Raw genomic sequence first — 20172 nt, 5'->3', positions numbered from 1 at the left:
GACTCTCAAGAGTCTTCTCCAACACCGTAAGAAGTTAAGACCCTGTAATCCTCCTGTATCGCAACTGTGTGAGCAAGAGCGTTAAGAAGGGAAAAGGGCTGTGAGCAGGCCTGGGCCCCAGCTTACATTTTAAGGACCACAGTATGCTCGTGGTAACCCCTCCTCGTCCTAATGTGCTGTAGACTTTTCCGTGATGTGCTGTTTACATCTTACAACAGCCCTTTAAGGGGAGGGAATCACTATCTCCATTTGACATCTGAGGAAAAGTGTAGCTCAGAGGGGTCAGTGCTAATCACACAGCCTTGACTTTGTCTCTGTCACCATTCCAAGTACTCCATCTGCAGCAACACTTGGAACACTCATAAAACCCCCTGGGCTGGGTGGTATTTATATCCCCATCCTACAGATGTGGAAACTGAGGCACAGGGAGGTTGAGAAATTTGCCCCTAGTCATGCAGCTGTTAAGTATGTAAATGAACATTCACACCTGATCCCTGTTTGACCTCGAGATGAGAAGGCACATTTAACCAGTTTGCTGTTCCGCTCTCTGGTTCCTCACCAGATTGCACAGATGTTCCAAAGTTCACTTTGTTCCAAGCCCAAGTACCGCTGGGTGTGCCGCCTCTTACAGACTGGCCATTGGCCACTTGGCTGTAGCGAGGCGGTCTTCACCAGCTCAGAGCACAACTGGGCTTTGGATTTGACCCACAGAGCATCACAGATGCCAGATTCATAAAACCTGCCAATAGCGGAGGGTTGTGGGGTTTTTTTTCCATCCGAGATGCTAAGATGCAACCATGATCTTCATCAAATACTGTACTTAACTGCCTGAGACTTATGTCAGATTTCTCCATTGAAGCATTTAAAGGACAAAACAAGAATGGGGGAGGAGGGACCACCATCTCACATGCCCTGTCTCCTCGGGATAGAACCTGAGTTGTACGTGTCTTCTGCTCCCCTCCCCAGATAATCTTCTCAGAGGACTACCAGCGTGTGGAAGACCTGGCCTGGCACCGAAAGCACTTTGTGTGCGAGGGCTGCGAGCAGCAGCTGGGTGGCCGGGCGTACATTGTCACCAAGGGTCAGCTCCTGTGCCCGACATGCAGCAAGTCCAAACGCTCCTGAAGGGCTGACTGCCCACGGCCGGAACCCACAGGATCCTGCTGAGGAGGGGAGCCCAGTGCACCAAGGCCATCCTAAGGGTCTGGTGAGACAGCCAGCAACAAGAACAGTCATCTTTTTTTCAGTGGGAATATATATACACACATATATTCTAGGTTGGGTGGTGATGGATCCTTCAGGGTCAATAGTTTCAAAGCCAAAGATGTTCTGAGAAGTCTTAGGATGCAGTTGTTTTGTCGTTGTTGTTGTTGTTTCCCTGCTACCAATGAAAGGCATCCTGCCAGGGCTCTCTAGGAGGAGTTTACCAGAATGCAACTCTGAGTGATCAAATCCTGTAGCTGTAGGGTGTGCGTACTTTCTCGTGAGTGCGGAGGCTCCTCCAGGAGCAGCCTGGGATCCCAACGATCTTTTGTTTCCTCCTTTTCAAATGGAATTTGAATTTTAAATAAAAAAAATAATGTTGGCATGATAAATACACCAATAAAAGTTTTATGAAGTTCGCATACACCTTAATCTTATTATTTCCACGTGGCCAGCATTTCAGGGCATCTGTTTTGCCCCAAGACCCTGAATGCTGGCGCTGGTGGCAGAAGGCCCCGGAAATGCTGGTGTGCCTCTTCTTCAGCTGTGTCTCATCAGACTTCTTTGGGGACTGTAGGTCCTCAGGGCAGGACCCTCCATGGCCCAGTTCCAGGTAGCCCCAGGGCACTGATGGAAATGAGAGTGCTGTGTTTCACGGGAACCTAAAAACAGCCTCCTAGAAACTTAGGAGCAGCAATTCAATGCTCTCAGAGCTGAGGCAGGTGATGAGTGAGCCCCTCTGGGAGTGAGACCAGGTAGAGTGAACACCTAAGGGTTCACCTAAGCTCAACCGATGGGTGCCACATGGGACATGGTGACCAGTGCAGGCCAACCTGAGTTATATGGACTTCATGAGAAATCACTCCCTGTTGTAAATGTTGCCAACCAAACAGACTAGCTCATTGGCTAGTTTCTCTTTTATGACCTTGGTGCACTTACAGCCTCCAAATTCATTTCCTTCCCACAGTTTCAGGAAAAAAAAGACATTTCCCTCTCTACTGGGGATTTAAGTGTAAAAAGACCCGAGTCTTAGTAGCTCACAGTCAAGGCAACCATGGCCTTTCTTAAACTGCCCATCTGTTGCCCAATTTCTTTACCTTCATCACTCAACTTCCACTCACATCATCTTGTCTACAATAGCCCCATTCACGTGCCTTGCAAGCTCGATGAAGCTATGGCCACGCCCTTCCCAGGTGGTCCTCTGTGTCCAGCTCCTCTCTCCAGCCACCCTGCTTCTCTTCCATGTCCACCTTTTCAAAGAGAAGCTTCCAGATGCATTCTTCCTGCTTCCCAGTTGCCTCTCAAGAACAAAGTCCTCACCCTGACATGTAAATCCCTCCAACACTTGGCTTAACTGTCTTTCTGGTCTTAAAACCTTTCTTTCTCTAGATTTCAATTTCCTTATTTCTCTTAAACATTCAGGAAACTCCTCTGGATCAAGACCTCCCCTTCTCCCCACATCCCTTTTCTGTGCTGGTTCCTTGAAGGCCAACTCCTCCCCACTGAAATTCTGTTCTAGAAGGTGCTTCTGAAACATAACCTTCTCAGCCCTTCCTATAGCACCAATGGAATATTCACTCATACATTCCCTCATTCATTCATTCACAAATATTCACTGAGCACTATAGAGTTCCAGTTCCTCTGCTGAGTACAGGTGGGGATGGTGCTCACAGAAAGAATAACGCCCCTGGACTTTACAGTCTGTGCAGGAAATGGGCCTTGGGCAAATATTCCCACAAGTAGATTTAAAATTACTGCTACTATAGATGCTATAGCTTCAAAACTGGCTCAGTGGAAAAGAATCTGCCTGCCAATGCAGGGGTCACAGGAGGCGCAGATTCCATCCCTGGGTCGGGAAGATTCCCTGGAAGAGGAAATGGCAACCCACTCCAGTATTCTTGCCTGGAGAATTCCATGGACAGAGCAGCCTGGCAGGCTACAGTTCATGAGATGGCCGAAGAGTCAGACACGACTTAGCAACTGAGCATGCGTGCATGTACTCATGGGTACTATAAAGGCGGTGGTGGGGAAACGTGTCTCTATAAAGCAAATGAAAGAGACTGGGCCTAATCAGGGATGTCTGGAAAGGTGTTCCTGGAAAAGCGACATGTGAACTGAGATCTGAAGAGGGAAAGGAAGATGTTAAAGATGGATGCCTGGGTGGCATGTGCAAAGGCCCTGTGGCTGAAGCAGCACCAGTTTATTCAGCACCTATTTATTGCTGTTGGAGACACAGCGGTGACCACGGTCCATGGACAGGTGTGGCAGGTCCAGAGAGGGAGCACGGATGCTGAGGCACAAGGGGCTTATCAGCTTTGTGGGCAGCAGACAAGACCGGTCTCTGTCCTAAGAGCAATAGGAAGCCTGCAAAGAGTTTTCAGCAGGGGTTGGTGATGGCTGGACAGAGAGACCACGGGATACATGAAGCCCCAGAGTGATGCCTGCCTGAGTTTGTCCTGGTGCCTCTGTCTACACTATTGTGGACAGGAGTGATGCCCCCCACAGACCCTGGTGGACACCACCCAGAGCATGCTCCTGCCTTCCCAGTGTCCACTAACGACACTGACCTTGCACTTGGAATACCCGAATCCCCTCTGACACCCCCTTCTGATGGGCACTCAATGCAGCCCTCTCTCCCATCACCTCTTCCTTCCATCCCCAAGGCTGTACTTTACCTTGTATGTTTTCTGCCCAGATTGACAATGGTCTCCTAGTGAGTCTTCCTGCCACAAACTCACCCTGTCCACACACTGCTCAGCTAGACCTTTCAGAAACACAGCCCCGCCATGCAGTCTCCTCTACAAAACAGGGGCACCTTGTTCACATACAGGAGAAGGTGGAAAGCTTTGTGGGCTTCCCTGGTGGCTCAGCTGGTAAAGAATCCACCTGCAATGCGGGAGACCTGGGTTTGACGTTGGGTTGGGAAGATGCCCTGGAGCAGGGAACAGCTACCCACCCCAGTATTCTGGCCTGGAGAATTCCATGGACTGTATAGTCCATGGGGTCACAAAGAGTCGGACATGACAGAGAGTTTCACTCCTAGCTTTGTAGTCAAACTTCTTAATTTTCCTGGCCCCAACCCACCTTACTTCCCGCTTTCCTTTCAGAAGCCAAATGCACACACCCCAGCTTCCCCCATCTCTGCTGGCTGCTCCGGCTGCTCCCTTTGCCCGGAGTTCCCCACACGGCGCCCTATTACTGCCTGGCCCATGGGGCTGCCAGAGCTGAACGGGATTCTGCATCAGAATTGGAAGGACCTGTGCTCTAAAGTGCTACAACTCATGCCTGGTTTATCCCTATGTCAGCAGGAAGAGCGCTGTCACGCTCATCACTGCCATTCCCCGGCCTCACCCTCCCTCCAAGAGCGCTGTAGGTGCCCTTCCCCTTCACCCGTGTTCCCCAAACCCCCTAGGCTTACAGCGATCACTGCACTGACTCTATTGTGCTCTAAATAATAGTTAGAGAAAGGCTCCCCTATGCGCTTCTTGAGACAATACATGCTGTCACCACCTTTGGTCTCCAATCCTTAGAATAATGCTTAGCAACTAAATCAAAGAACAAATTGCAGAGGGCCCTGGGATGATTCACTGTTGCTAATGGCAGTGGGTTCCAAACGCGCCAAAATCAAATATGGGAACTTCAGTCTGAGGCAGACGTTGCTGGCCCCACTTCCTTCTTCTTGGTGGGGACAGCCCATTCCCAACACATACACTCATTCTCCCAGCCTCTTTGGCAGCTGGAGGACAGGCATGTGACTTGCGCCAGGCCAGTGGGGCTTCGCCATAGGGAAGCTACTTAAGAATACTTTCTTCTTTGAGGAAAAGAGATGCTCTGGAGGAAACAGTCCTGCTTTCCTTTTCTTTTGATATAATTGCAAACTTCGAGTCTCAAAAAGAGAACAAAGAACTTGACTTCTTGAACTTCGTGAGAGTGTGGCTGACACAATGCCCCACTGCTCCTGAATATTTTAGCGTGTGATTCCTACACACAAGGACGTTCTCTAACCTAAGCATGAAATAACATCAAAAATAGGGATTAGCATTCTACCTTCTCATTCTCAGATCTTGGTCATGTTTCACCAGTTGTTCCAATAATGTCTTTTATAACAAAAAGATCCAGTCCAAGATTACATACTGCAGTTAACTTAACTTGTCCCTTTTAGCTTTCTTCAGTTGGGAAATAATCCCATTTCTTGCCGTGACAGTTACCATCTTAACATCTTAAATGATTAAAGGTTACTTAATGAGTAGACTGTCCATCAAATTGGGTTTAAGAATTGATATTCTCTTATAATTAGATTCAGGTTATGCTTTTTTTGGTAGGAAGCCCACAGGAGTGATGCTGTTTTCCTTTCATTGCATCCTATAAGATAATACAAGATTCTTATTTGTTCCATTAGTGTTGATATTAATTTTCAACACTTGATTATACTAGATTCTTTCATTATAAAGTTACTCCTTTTCTCTTTGTACTTAATGACTATTTTGTGGGAAGATACTTTGAGACTATGTTAATATCCTGGTTCCTCATCAAAATTCCACCCACTGCTTGTCAGTATCCATTGAGGTTTCTTGAATGATTTAATTATCACTACAATAGTTGCCAAATGCTGATTTTTTTCTAATTCAATCATTCCTTCCATATTTATCAGTTAGCATTCTACTATAAGGGAAAGATTTATTTTCTCCCTATTTATGTATTTATTCACTGTTCTGTCAGTTTGGAGTTACAGATGTCTATTTTATTAAATTGCTTATTATCTATTATTCTCATTATTACTTTTGATGCTCAAACTGTCCCAAATATGGCCAACAAAGACTTTTACAAGCAGGCTGTTATACTCTTTCTACAGGTTGCCATCATGCCTTGAACATAATTTTACATTCTGGTACCACAAGGAGCTCTCAGCTCATTTTATGCTTTTCCTGCCCCAGCTTTGGATTCAGCAGTTTCTCAGGAAGTCCCATCTTCTTAAGTTGGGTGCTGGTGGGTGGGAGCTCCTGGCACCATCTTAGAACCATGAGGAGACACGTGAACCAAGTTAATAAACTGAGGGAGATGGAGCTGAGACTTAAACAGTACCTAGATCCTTGGTTGCGTCATCAAGCCAGTGAACTCACTTCCGCCTTTCCTGTTACATGAGACACTCTCCTTCTACTCTGTGCTGGACTACACATTCCTTAATTGTGTGATACCTTTCCTCACCATACAGTTTCTCATTAGTGAGGTCTTGTTCACTGTAGCCAGAAACAATGTGACTAGTACCCAAGATGTCTCACGTTTCAGCTTGACTGACACATTTCTGAAGCCACTACACCCCCTGGTTCATCTGGACGTTTAGTCAAGTCTGTCCAGGGGAACACAGGCAATAGTGACATGAGTGCTTGACTCACTAGGTTATCAGACTTTGGCTCCAAAAGCTTGGCTTCAAATCTGAGACAGTTCCATGGAAGCTGAGAGTGTGCCATGGCATGCATGCAGACCATTCACACTTCCCTGCCTTTGACCTGAGACTGGAGATGATGCTGTTGAAGGAAGAAGTGTGCTTGCTCCTTCTTCTCAAGCACGATGTGTGTTCAGCCAGATTCTACTAGTTTCAAGCAAAATGATCTCTTGGACTGATTCCCTCGGTTTTATGATGATAGAATCTGAGGGTATCAGCATAATGAGTTTCTTTGGTCTGAGTCTGGAACAGCTTTGGTTCTTGAACAACAGGAAGGATTTGGACTTTCAGACAGAAGAAATATTATCCAGGCTTCTCTCACAAGTGAGGGAAGTCCAACGCAAACCAGTTTAAACAACAACAATGAAAAGAAAAAAATTGGAGGGAATCCACATTCTAGAATCTACTAACCTGCTTCCTTTTTCCATCTCTCACCTCTGTTTTTCTCAGTGTCGACTTCATGCTCAAGCAGGTTCACCCAGAAGCAACAAAGCTTATATTCGTCCTTGGAGCCAGTAAGCCTAATGAAAGGGCTCCCTTTTCTGGGCTTTCTGGGAATGGCCCAACGTGGGTCATGTAACTAGTCCCTTGACCAATGACTATGCCCAGACAGGCAGGGTACCTTGATGGGCAGTGCCTTGATTAACCAGCCAATCCCTGAGGGGAAGAGAAGGGATCAGCCACCCCTAAATCACATAAGTCAGGCCCTTGTAGAAAAGACAGGTCCCATTAGAACTGGAGGTGACAAAGGAAATCCTTCTGGGCAAAGAGAGGGAGGGTGGATAAAACTACAGGGGCAAATCACAGAGAAGGAGCACTTCAAGAAGTTAGAAGAGAACCAAGCCAAGGAATCTAAGGATGAGGCCATCCGGGATTGGGGAATGCAGACTCCTGGGAGGAGTACAGCAAAGAGCCAGGGAGGAAGCCAAGTCACAGAGCTCATCTTGAAGCAATTATCGTGCTACTAAAACTCTCATTTGTCTTGGCACTTTTTTTAATTACTGGCAAGAATAGACAAATGTTTTTAAAGGTCCAAATAAAATGGTATTCCCTAAAGGAAATGTCTGCAGGGTTTTATTGGGACCTTTTTTTTTTCTTTTATTCCATGAAAGATGATGGAGACTTACTAAGCTGTTTTTATGGGAAAAGTTTAATAAATGTGAAGGATGTACATGCACAAGTTCAAATATGGAAAGTTTTAAAATAGAAGAGTGACCCAAGCAGCTAATGATCCCAATATGCTAGATCATGCAGACTGCTGGCACAGGTTCCGGTTTTTAATCAAATATATAAATTATGAAAAATTGTTGCAAAGATCCACAAGTCTTTGCCCTACAAGGGAATAGTTTGTGCATTGTTTGACAGGAGAGCTCCACGAAGTTCATCTTCAGCTGATAAGGGGAGAGGGAACAGGAGGTGACGGGTGGGCAGACATCCTTGGCCAATGCAAGGGGACCATGTGTGCCAAAGCTGGACAGAGGACTATGCTCCCACCAGAGTCCCAGACCAAGGAAGACAGTGTTTATTCAACACGGTGCCTGTGTGGTCCCCTCTGCAGGAGAGGTGTCCGTGACATCTGGGCCAGGGCTTGCAAACACGAAGCTTTCAGCCCTTGTTCCCGCCCCAAATGGCACCCTTCTGCCACCTCCACATCAAGGCTCAGCAGAAATGCTCCCTCCTCCAGGAAGCCCTTGCTGGTTCCTCCAGATGTCCAGAGTCTCAGATAACCATGCAACTGACGTGGCCTTTGACCAGACTCCATGTGTCAGACTCCACGTTTGTCTTCAGAAAAGGCAACTCACTCATGCATTAGTTCATTCTTTGATTCATTCACTCACCATGCCTACAAGGAAACAGGCACTGTGCTAGGCCTTAGAAATACAATAGTGGATGAAAGAGACATGGTTTCTGCACCAACAGAGTCAAAATTTATCAGAGGAGAGCCACCAATAACACCATTATCCACTCAGACCTGCATCCTAGCAGAATTCCAGCTTGAGCTCCTTGCCAAGGTCTCCCCAGCCTCCTAGAAAACAGGCCAGTAGTAGGCCTGACCCTCCTCACTCAGTCACCAAATAGATCCCACATGTCCCGCAGCTCAGCCTGGCTACTGACAGCATGGGCACGGCAGCTGGATGCCTCAATGTTAAAACCACCTCCACTGCGGCACTTAGATAAGTCACTTCACTTTGTTCCCAAGTTTCTCCTTTATAAAATGGGGGTAGTAATAGCCTTTCCTTTATAGGGCTCTTCTGAAAATTAAATGGGAGTGTGCACATTAAAAGATGTAGAACAGCTCCTGGTCCACAGTAAGTGCTCAGTAATTACTGAACTAAGTTAAGTGTTGGTTGTATTACCCAACAGTGGACCCTGGAAGAAGATGGCTTAACTGAAATCACCTCTACTCTTAGAAAGAATTTTTTTTTCCTAATTTTTTTTTTAAAGTTCATCAGCAAACTTCCTTTTCTTATTTCTAATCTCTGAGACCATCTGGTAAATGCCCAAATATAACCCACATCCCCACTGAGAGAGCTATTTCGGCATCCTGCCACACCTACACACACAGAGTTGGGAATGCAGACACCCCCTCTTTGCTAGTGAAGCCTGTCGACCTTTTCAAAGCCAAGTGATGCCTGCCCTGTGCTTGCATCATGCACGTTTTAAGAATGGTGAGTGGCAACCACAAAAAAATGAATGAAATAACGCCATCTGCAGCAACACGGATGGACCTAGAGATGATCATACTGAGTGAAGTCAGTCAGAAAGAGAAAGACAAATATCACACGATGTCACTTACATGTGGAATCTAAAATAAGACACAAAGGAACTCATCTGTGAACAGAAACAGACTCACAGACACGGAGAACAGACTTGTGGGTGCCAAGGGGCAGAGGCAGGGGAGAGCGATGGGTTGTGAGTTCGAGATTAGAAGATGCAAACTATTACATACAGAATAGTTAAACAAGGCCCCACTGTAGAGCTTAGTGAACTATATTCAATATCCTAGGATAAGCCATAATGGAATAGAATATTTTAAAAAATGCAAATATGGATATAACTAGTCATTTCACTGTACAGCAGAAATTAACACAATTTTGTAAATCAACTATTTAAACATTAAAAACAAAAACATTTAAACATTAAAATTCAGTTAAACATTAAAAACAAAAACAAGAATAGTGAGTGGCTCTGCTGACCCCCAGACTCACGACAATGAGTTCCACGAAGTCTTAAGGGAATACCTGGGAAAAGGTAGGGGAAACATTCCTCTGAAAATGCCATACATTTTATGTCTCACCTAACTCAGTCAAGGAGTGAAAATAGCTCAGGAATTGAAATCCCCAAAGGCCTCTGACTTAAAACATGGAGCCCAGTATTCACTGCTTGGACAAGGAAATGGCAACCCACTTCAGTATTCTTGCCTAGAGAATCCCATGGACAGAGACCCTGGCGGACTATGGTCCACGGGGTTGCAGAGAGTCGGACACGACTAAAGCGACTAAGCATGCGTTCACTGCTGACACCAGGAAGGTGACATTCTTGAGGAAGGCCTCTCGGATGTAGTGTTTGGAAGAATCGCCTGGGGAGATTTTTTTTTTTTTTAACTTTACAATATTGTATTGGTTTTGCCATATATCGAAATGACATTGTTAAATGTGGGTTCTGATTCAGTTCTTATCGGATGGCATCACTGACTCAATGGACATGAGTTTGAGCAAAGTTTCAGAGACAGGGAAGGACAGGGAAGTATGTCGTGCTGCAGTCCATGGGGTCACAAAGAATCAGACACGACTTAGCGACTGAACAGCCGATTCAGTAGGTCTGGGGTAGGGCCTGAGACGCTGCCTCTCTAACAAGCTCCAGGTGGCGATGCCGTTGGTCTAAGGACCACCCTTGGTGTAGCCAGGCTGGAGCATGTTAGACTTGCGAAGGCTGATCTGAGGCCAGGCAACCTGACCCCTTGCCTGAGAAGTGAGGAAACTGAGACCATAGCAAAGAAGAGCTTTATCAGGGTCACACTGCAAGCTCAAGGTAGGGCCAAGACCACCACCCAGGTCTCCTGGCTTCAAAGCCAACAGCCTTCCTGAACCCGCTAACCAGGGATGGGATTCCAGCGCCTGCAGGGACCAGGTGATGGGGTACATCCGTGAGGCAGGCCACATGCCAACAGCAGGGGCCAAGCTGCTTCTGTGGCTTGCCTGTCACTTCGCTGTCTAACACACCAACAAAACATACCTGTTGCTACAACTGCTCTGAAGGCAGCCAGTTTGCATCGCCCCAACCTAAGGCCAGGACTCAGCAACATGTTTCTGTAAAGGGCCAGACAGTAAATATTCTAGGCTTTGCAGGCCACATGGCCTCTGTTGCAACTGCTCAACTCTGCCATGGTGCCGGGTGAGTAGCCACAGACAACACGGAAACAAACAAGCACCCCAGGTGCCAATAAAGCTTGACTGGAGGTAGGCTGGATTTGGCCAGGGAGCCAGCGTTCACTCAGCTAATTACACAAACAGGGTCAGGGGGCAGGGGGAGTGCTCTCTATCTTTACCAACTATCCCTTCTAAAAGAGGATTTTTAAAAATGCAACATGCATCTTTCTAGCTGGTAAAGTGCTGTCCTCTGTGCGTGTGCAGGGACAGGCAGTGGAGGTTAACTATCTTGCTTTCTTGGTTCTAAAGTACACATGAAATGAAAAGATCACATTCCTAGGATGGGGACTTATCTCGGGCTGACAAGTGGTCGAGTTCCGCCCCGCAGCCCCGTACAAAGTTGTCAGTTGAGGGAATGGTATGAGCGGTGAACAAAAACCCATGGAGGACACGACAGATCAACTCGTGGAGGACACCCTCCTCTGAGGGTCTACTCTAGGACACGGTGTTCTCTGGCTCCCATCACAGCACAGCAGGATGTGACAAGCCCGAGTTCTAGGTCAGGGCAACCAGCGCTTTTCCATCTAGGAGAAACTGTATGGCCAAACTTTGGTAAACGGATGGGATTCATGTGGAACCAGAGACTGAAAATGTTATATGTGATGGAATACAACTCAGCCATGAGAAGGAATGAAATGATACCAATTGTAGCAACATGGATGCAACGAGAGATGGCCACACTAAGTGAAGGAAGTCACAGAAAGACAAACATCATATGATGTCACTCACGTGGAATCTAAAATATGACACAAATGAACCTGTCCACAAAATAGAAACAGACTCACAGACACAGAGAACAGATTGCTGTTGCCCAGGGGGAAGATGGTTGAGGAGGGAAGGGCTGGGGTTTGGGATTGGCAGATATAAATTATTGTATCAGTTCAGTTCAGTTCAGTTGCTCCGTCGTGTCCGACTCTTTGCGACCCCATGAATCGCAGCATGCCAGGCCTCTGTGTCCATCACCAACTCCTGGAGTTCACTCAGACTCACGTCCAACAAGTCGGTGATGCTATCCAGCCATCTCATCCTCTGTCATCCCCTTCTCCTCCTGCCCCCAATCCCTCCAAGCATCAGAGTCTTTTCCAATGAGTCAACTCTTCGCATGAGGTGGCCAAAGTACTGGAGTTTCAGCTTTAGCATTATTCCTTCCAAAGAAATCCCAGGGCTGATCTCCTTCAGAATGGACTGGTTGGATCTCCTTGCAGTCCAAGGGACTCTCAAGAGTCTTCTCCAACACCACAGTTCAAAAGCATCAATTCTTCGGCGCTCAGCTTTCTTCATAGTCCAACTCTCACATCCATACATGACCACAGGAAAAACCATAGCCTTGACTAGACGGACCTTTGTTATATATAGGACGGATAAACAACACAGTCCTGCTGTATGCCACAGGGAACTACCCTCAATATTCTATGATAAGCCATAATATCTTTATGTGTATAACTAAGTCACTTTGCTGTACAGCAGAGATTGGCACAACATTGTAAATCAACTACACTCCAATTAAAAAAAGAAAATTGTAATTTACTTTCAGAAGTTACATGTCTCCCTGCCACCAACTACCCGAAACCCCCCTACTATCCTCAAAGTGGTTTCCCTACCATATATGACTGGTGTAACTTTCCTAACTGGAGGAGGAAATGGCAACCCACTCAGTATTCTTGCCTGGAGAATCCCATGGACAGAGGAGCCTGACAGGCTATAGCCCATGGGATTGCAAAGAGTTGGACATAACTGAGCAAGCATGCAACTTCCCTAAAGGGAGTCAATTCTGTAGGAGCTGAATTATCACAAATTCCAAATGAGCATGTGGGTCTGAGGGAATGAGGCGTGATTATACCTATGTAGTCATCGTTTTCTAAAGAAAACATTTTTAAAAAATCAAAAGATTATTAAAATAGAGGCCTGGAAGAAAATACCAAGCATTCTAGATGAAACACCCACAGCCTGAAATGAAAACACCGCATGCTGGAAGGACGAACAACAGTTTACGTGGCTCCAGAGACACGTCCTCTGAACTGCTGTGAAGTCAGAAAATAGCTGGCAGCCTGCCATGGCCTCGGAGGCCGGCTTTTCTTCTAACTCTTATTTCTTCTTCCATATTCAGAGTTTCAAGTGCCTTCTGATGGGTACACGCGTCTATTTCCGTTCGGTTGTTGTCAGGCTGTCCATCTGTCAGTCAGAGTGAGATCTTCCAGATTTTGCCCAAATCAAGACTGCCTTCTGTTGCCTGGCGAGGGAATCCCACAGGAGTACGCACACGTGGCCCTGAAATCCAGCCATCGGCTTCAGACAGAGAGCGACGTGGGGATCCATCTCACGCTGGGGCCGGGGCGCTGTCCACGCTAAGAAACTTCCTTCTGTTCCGAAGGCAAACCCAGTTCCAACCATTAGGACGCCATGTGGTATCCTCCATGCCAGGAAATTTGCCAAGAGGAAAGGAATAGTATTTAGAGTCGGTGGATCTTGTCTGTTCCATTTATAATGGAGAACCAGAGAAATTTTCCATCATTCTTTAAAATTAGATGACTCTTATTTAAAAGGCTAAGTCATCTGCAGGCCCCTGGGCAGCAGTATGAATAACTACATTAGAGATGCAGGCCCCACTGGTCTTCCTGTCACTGGGGAAGAGGAAGACGGTTCGTCATCCTGTCCCTACCCACTCCAGGTAACCGTGTAATGTGCGGGTACGTGCTCAGTTTCTTGGTCATGTCCGACTCTTTGCAACCCCATGGGCTGTAGCTCCTCTGTCCGTGGGATTCTCTAGGCAAGAATACTGGAGTAGTTTGCCACTTCCTACTCAAGGGGCTCTTTCCAACCCAGGGATCAAGCCCACGTGTCCTCCGTCTCCTGCACTGGCAGATACATTCTTTATGACTGTGCTACCCGGGAAGCAACTTTGTAATAGGGAAGAACAAATCTGACTCCATGTTGAATCTGTTTCTTTTACTTTAAAGTTTGTATTCTAATACTTTTGCCTCAGTTAAGAAAACTACCTATAGCCTGAAATATACAGGATAACCCATTCTCAAGGGTATAACACTTTTTCATTCATATAGAGGTAAAAAGCTGCAGAACAGAGAAAAACATTTGTCTTGTTGGAGATTTACAGGAACATCATGACATGACCCAGGTAAACAGCTGCAAGAACAAAGGATTCCAACATCAAGAAACTTGCAACAACCGACCATAGCCCTCCCTCGTTCTCCCTTAAAAAGAACTTTGCTGGACTTCCCTGGTGGTACAGTGGATAAGAATCCATCTGTCACTGCAGGGGACACAGGTTGAACCCCTGGTCCAGGAAGATTCCACAGGCCTCGGAGCAACTAAGCCTAGAGGCCACAACTGCTGAGCCCGAGTGCTGCAACCACAGAAGCTCACGTGCGTGCAGCTTGTGTTGTGCAACAGAGAAGCCACCACAATGAGAAGCCCGGGCACTGCAACTCGAGAGTAGTCACCCCTTGTCGCAATTATAGAGAAAGCCCACATGCACCAACGAAGATCCAGCACAACCAAAAATAGATAGCTAGAGACATAAAAAGGGCTTTGCTGAAACCCTGCACAGATTTTGAGGCTTGGAGGGCACAAGCCACTCCATCTCCTTGCATGGGCCTGCAAAAAACCTTTCTCTACCTCAAACTATGATGTTTCGGTTTATATGGCCTCACTGTGCATCAGGCACATGAACTTGCATTCAGTACTAACCTGAGGCCAGACACTGCAGTGCGGCAAGAAAAAGCTTCAGAAGAGGAAGCACATGACACTCTAGCACCAAAAGACCCATCAGAGGAGTCAGTCCCAGTTGTTACATAGAAAGAGGAACTTTGCAAGGTTCCTGATGACAAGGACACCACTCTGCACCCATCTCTCTGCAACCTGGGATCTGGGCCCTGCTGGCAGGCTAGTGCAGGGAGGAAAAAATTCTTTTTCGTTGGCTGGGGCTCACCAATCAAACTACTGAAAGAAAAATTAACAAAAGGAAAAAAGCTTTTAATTGCATACCTGTGCCCAGGAGTTGACAAAGAGACAGCTAGATGAATGAGATTTCTAGCGCACATTTCAGGCTCAACAAAGGAAAGGGGGTTTGGGCTTCGAGATGCAGGAGCTGGTCAAGTTACAGGAAGGTAACCAGCAAAAGTACAGTAAACTAGGGTTGTTTAGGAGGGTTTGTTAGGCAGGTTCAAGTCTAAGCTTTCTCTGTGAATAAGAGTGATAAAGAGTCCCCCACTGATAATATAGAGACAGGGAATCATCTTCACAAATAGAAATTTCTTGTGAATCTAAATTTCCTCCTGTGCCCTGTTTTTACAGGTTTGCCTACATTTGCTGCTTCTCCATGAACTTCATTCATTTGGGGGTGGTGTATTCCCACAAATGTCATTAACCTAAACTTTTTCTAGTCAGGGCCTTCTTTCTTGAGAGGCTGGCTCTAGATAGGGGATGACAGGAAACTGGCCCAGAAGGCAGAAAGCTGGAGCTCAGTCCTGGGCTCTCCTGCTCCCTGAGAGCTTTCCTCACCTCAGTATCACCTGCAAAACTGGCGGGTGATGGCCGAGAGCATCCGTTCCACCCACCCCTCAGCCCTGCTGCGGACCGGATGAGAGGTGGGATGGGAATGGTCTGTGCATATTGTAAAGAGCACTAGTCATGCCCTGCCTGCTTCTCTGACATTCTCAGAAGAAAACATCGGCTTTCTGCTAATCCGGTTTGAGAAGAGCTTTCTCTCGGCAGCCCCTGATGGCCTAACTCAGCATGTGCAAATACCGTCCAAACGCTCTATGTCAATAAAGTTTATACAGCTTCCTCGTACATGAAATAAAGGAAAGCAGGGCTGTAAGCACGAGCAGGGGGAAGGCAGCCAGAGACCCCCCCAATCCACGTATGCACTCAACTGACAGCAACCGACGAGGCCGCCTCACAGACCCCAGGGCTCCCAGGAACCACGGGGGCGGCGCGGGGAGGGGCTCTCCACATTAAGGCTCATCCTTGAGGCAGGAGCAGAAGCCAGACCCCCCTCCTTCTGGAAGTTCCTTAAAGAAGGGCATTAGGAGGGAAGAGAAAGCAAAACAGACCATTTATTTGACCACACAGTTCAGGTCTGAGGGCAGGAAACAGGGGTTCACTGGGGCAGGGGACTCTGACAAGGCCAGTGGTCTGAGACAAGGCTGGCAATCTGGGCCCAGGTTGGAAAGGTCACGTTCATGACTCTCCTTCAGTTTCTGTCAAGCTTAGCCTCACTACATGCTGCAAGTGGAAACCACCACCCCAACTCTTGTCCAAACAACCCACATGGTGATGGATGGGAGGCGAAATGAGGAAAGTTTCCACACGTTCGATTTGCTTAACTGGCCAAGCAGTTGGAGCTGCATCATGGCCCCTGAGCAGCTGGTTTCCAGGCCAGCTTCAGGGTCCTGCAGGTAAAGGTCGGGGGCCCAGCCCACCCGAGATGCTGACGTCAGGAAGGCACCCAGCCTTGAGAAGGACCTGGAGCTGCTCTGGGGGTGCCCCCTTCTGTCTGACCTACCTCAGCCTCCGTCAGGGGACAACAGATCCTAAACGCAAAACACGGTTGTGGCTCTCGGTCGTACATCACTACAAGGACTAGCTCTGTCCTGCTTTTCCCCTAAACCGACTGACTCTGTGGCTCTTAGGAAAGCAAGCTCAAAACCACTGTGTTTATTTCTTTGACTGTCATTGAAGATTGCCAGATATCCAGTGTGGAGCCGAGGAAGATTATTCCGGGCGAAATGTCAAGACTGTTCAAGTAAGCGGACATTACTATATCGTATCAATAACACAGCTGAGAAACAGCATTTCTGGGGACCCTCACACAGCCCGAGTCCTGCCTGCACTGCAGGTTACTCGTCTCCTTTTTGCACAGGATGAAACTGGCTCAGGAAGGTTATGGAACAAGCCTAGGGCCACTTGGCAGACAGCTGGCAAACCAGGGCTGATGATAACCTGAGTGGAAACTGAGGCCTCGGGACCACACAGCCGGGAAGTAACAGGACTGGGACTGGACACCTGTTCTCCTGGTTCCTTGTCCTGAGGCCTTTCACCTCCTCTGTAAAAGCAGCGCTGGTAACTGGTGAAGCAAGCGGCAGTTACTAAGGCTGTTTTTGCCACTATTTTTGTTGTTTTCCTTGTCATTTTTTGCCTAAGGTCAGAGAAGGTAATTGAGGTTGGCCAGCAAAGGAGGAATTGATCCTGAACAAACACTCGTATTTTTGTTTTATTGTAACTCTGCCCATATATTTTGCCTGCAGGGCAGGCAGTTTAAAGGCAAACAGAATCCCGCCACCCCGGTTAGTTTGATCCACAACGGCCTGGATCCTGCCGGCTCAGAGAAACCCGGTGTGAATCAGGGTTTAACTGCAATTCAATGAACTGCAAGGCAAATATGACCTCCATTCTCACAGAATCCATGTTAAAATATTGGCTGGCCTGGGAAACACTCGAGAAGTGTAAGAGGAGGTCGGACAGACAGCTCACGGCCCTAGAAGCGCTCCCCGGCTCAAGGCAGGGGCCAGGGTCCTGGCGCTCCATTCACAGACAGGGAAACTCAGGGTCCAGAACAATCCATCATGGGCTCTTCCCCAGCACTCAGGGTGATGCCTGACTCTGCCACGCCTCAACAAGGCTCCACAAGGGGCCACTTTACAAGAAGCTTTGCTGGTTTCACAGCAGAAATGTTGAAGGGAAAGTAGAGCAGGTCCGAAACCCCAGGAAGAGGCCAACGTGTTGGGGGTGGGGGGCTCTGTCCCAGGTTTGTGAGGTCTGGTCTCTAGTGCTCTCTGCTCGCTACACAGGGAATCCCTGAGGACCCATCCCAGGGTGCCCTTACTGCCCAGGTTAGCACCCAGCACTTGCCTCCCAACTGGTTTGCACCCCTGTCCCCACATGACCCATGCTTCACAGCTGGTGCTGACATGCCCAAGTCCCACCCTGCTCACAGCCTGGTGGGGTCTCCCATAGCATCCAGTCCAGTCTCTTTTCTGTGGTTGGGATAATTCAGTGCCTGCCAACCTCCCGAATCTCACCCTCCATCACCCCCACCTTCGCTCATTAGGTTCCAGCCACACAGGCCTCTGCACGGTGCTGAGCTATAACAGCCCCAGGACCTTTGCACTTGCTGGGTTCAGGGATGCTGCCTCTTCCCCAGGTCATCACATACCAGCTCCACGTTGCCATCCAGCATCGACTCGGATGCCAGCTCTACAGAGACGTTGCCCCAACCATCTGATCCATAAGGCCCATCCCCAGTCACTCTATGTCACAACCCTGCCTGTGACACAAGAACTTCTCCACACTGACTAAGGGAAGACCCTTCTCTGCCCAACCCAGTATGGTCACTATTCATAGCACACTTCTGTGACCAGAGGCAGGGGTCTTTCCCAGACTCACCCATTCTCTGAATGGTCCAACCATTCAGTTCTGACACTGACCCCACAGGCTAAAGGCTCAGCCCCACAACACTGCACCCACTCCAGGCACCAATCACGTGTCCCCACTTGTCACCTGTACTTCTGACCAATCACACATAAATCAGGGTTCTCACGACCGCCTCCATGGGTTTGATAATTGGCTAGAACAGCTCAGAGAACTCAGTAAAGCTTACAGGTTTACTACAGGACACAATAAAGTATATGGATGAATAGTCAGGGACACAGGGCGAGGTCTGGAAGGGTCCCAAGTACAGAGTTGGAGAACGTCACTCCCACCCCGCCCGACACAGGATGTGTTTACCACTCTGCAAGCTCTCCAAACCCCATGATTTACGGATTTTTATGGAGGCTTCATCACTTGGACCTCATCCCTCCAGCCCCTCTCCCTTCTTTCTAGATTGGGGGAGGGAGCTGAAAGCCCCAAGCTACTAATTTGGTCAGGATTTGGTCTTTCTGCTGACCGGCCCCATTCAGGAGCCCAACCAGGGAGGCCTCATTAGAACCAAAGATTTATCTCCTCTCACCTAGGAAATTCCAAGGGTGTTAGGAATTTTGTGTCAGGAAGCAGGAGCAGAGACCAAGACACATGTATTTCTTATATGACTTAAAAATCTATTTTCTTGTGTACAACATATAGTGGTGGATCATGTTTATTTTCTTCATCACTTCTTATTTTTCCACCAGAATGTAAGCTTCATTAAAGAGGGGCCTTGTTCATGCTTTATCCCTCAGACTGTCAACAGTGTCCAGCACATAGTAGGCACTCAATAAATCTGGCTGAATGAATGAATACCTGTTTGACAGAGGAATGAACAGCCTATATTCGAGTTTGCTACTGTTTTGTCCTCCCATCCTGGCCTGAAAGCTTCTCCAGAGCAGAACCATATCTCTTTCTCTCAGAGAAGGTGTCTTTATATTAACTGCATTTTCTTACTTTCTGTATTCTTGACTGTCTCTCCCAGGGCTGGTCACTCCTTAGAGATCTTAAACAACAGGCCTTTGATATGGAAACCAATCTGATCCTGCCCCGCATCCATCACCTTTGATCAGACTCCTGCAATTTGAGACACTACTCCCCTGCCCTAAGTCACCCCCAGGCTGCATACTGGAGAAAGGACTCTCCTCTAAGTCCAGAGCTCACATAAAATTCTCCAAACTACCCAGCCCTAGACAGCTCAGCTTATTCACCCTGCCTCTCCCATGCCTTCCTGTGAAAACCACAATAAAGGCCCCTGCCCACTCTTCCTCCTCTCTCTTCCTGCCTCCTGAGGACCCTGGTGTTTCCCTGCATGGCCCCCCAGGGCATTATGAGTCCCTCCTCTTGGGAATGAGCAACAGACTCTCTTTTCAAGGGCTGTCCTCTCCTGATCTGTTGGCCTCATGACACATAAATAGTAATGACCTACATTTGAATACAGTCTCCTATCCGCAAACACAGCCTGTGCTTAGTCGCCCCCTGAACCACATGGGCTGATTTCACAGGTGAAAGTGAAAGTGTCAGTCGCTCAGTGGTGTCTGACTCTTTGCCACACCATGGACTGTAGCCCACCAGACTCCTCTGTCCATGGGATTCTCCAGGCAAGAATACTGGAGTGGGTTGCCATGCCCTCCTTCAGGGGATCTTCCCAATCCAGGGATTGAAACCAGGTCT

General features: G+C 47.7%; 1 protein-coding gene across 1 annotated transcript in view; it reads left to right on the top strand.

Moving 5' to 3' along the window:
* Positions 1-1645, top strand: part of LMCD1 (LIM and cysteine rich domains 1) — a 57134-nt gene extending 55489 nt beyond the window's left edge. Inside the window, exon 6 of the mRNA XM_055557949.1 lies at positions 967-1645. Within this exon, the coding sequence (XP_055413924.1) occupies positions 967-1125 (159 nt within the window). The 3' untranslated portion in view covers positions 1126-1645. The remainder of the gene's footprint in view (positions 1-966) is intronic.
* Positions 1646-20172: the final 18527 nt, after the last annotated feature.

The sequence above is a fragment of the Bubalus kerabau genome, chromosome 20 (genome assembly GCF_029407905.1).
Source record: "Bubalus kerabau isolate K-KA32 ecotype Philippines breed swamp buffalo chromosome 20, PCC_UOA_SB_1v2, whole genome shotgun sequence".
NCBI classification, from domain to species: Eukaryota; Metazoa; Chordata; class Mammalia; order Artiodactyla; family Bovidae; genus Bubalus; species Bubalus kerabau.
This window is presented reverse-complemented; position numbering and strand designations above follow the sequence as displayed.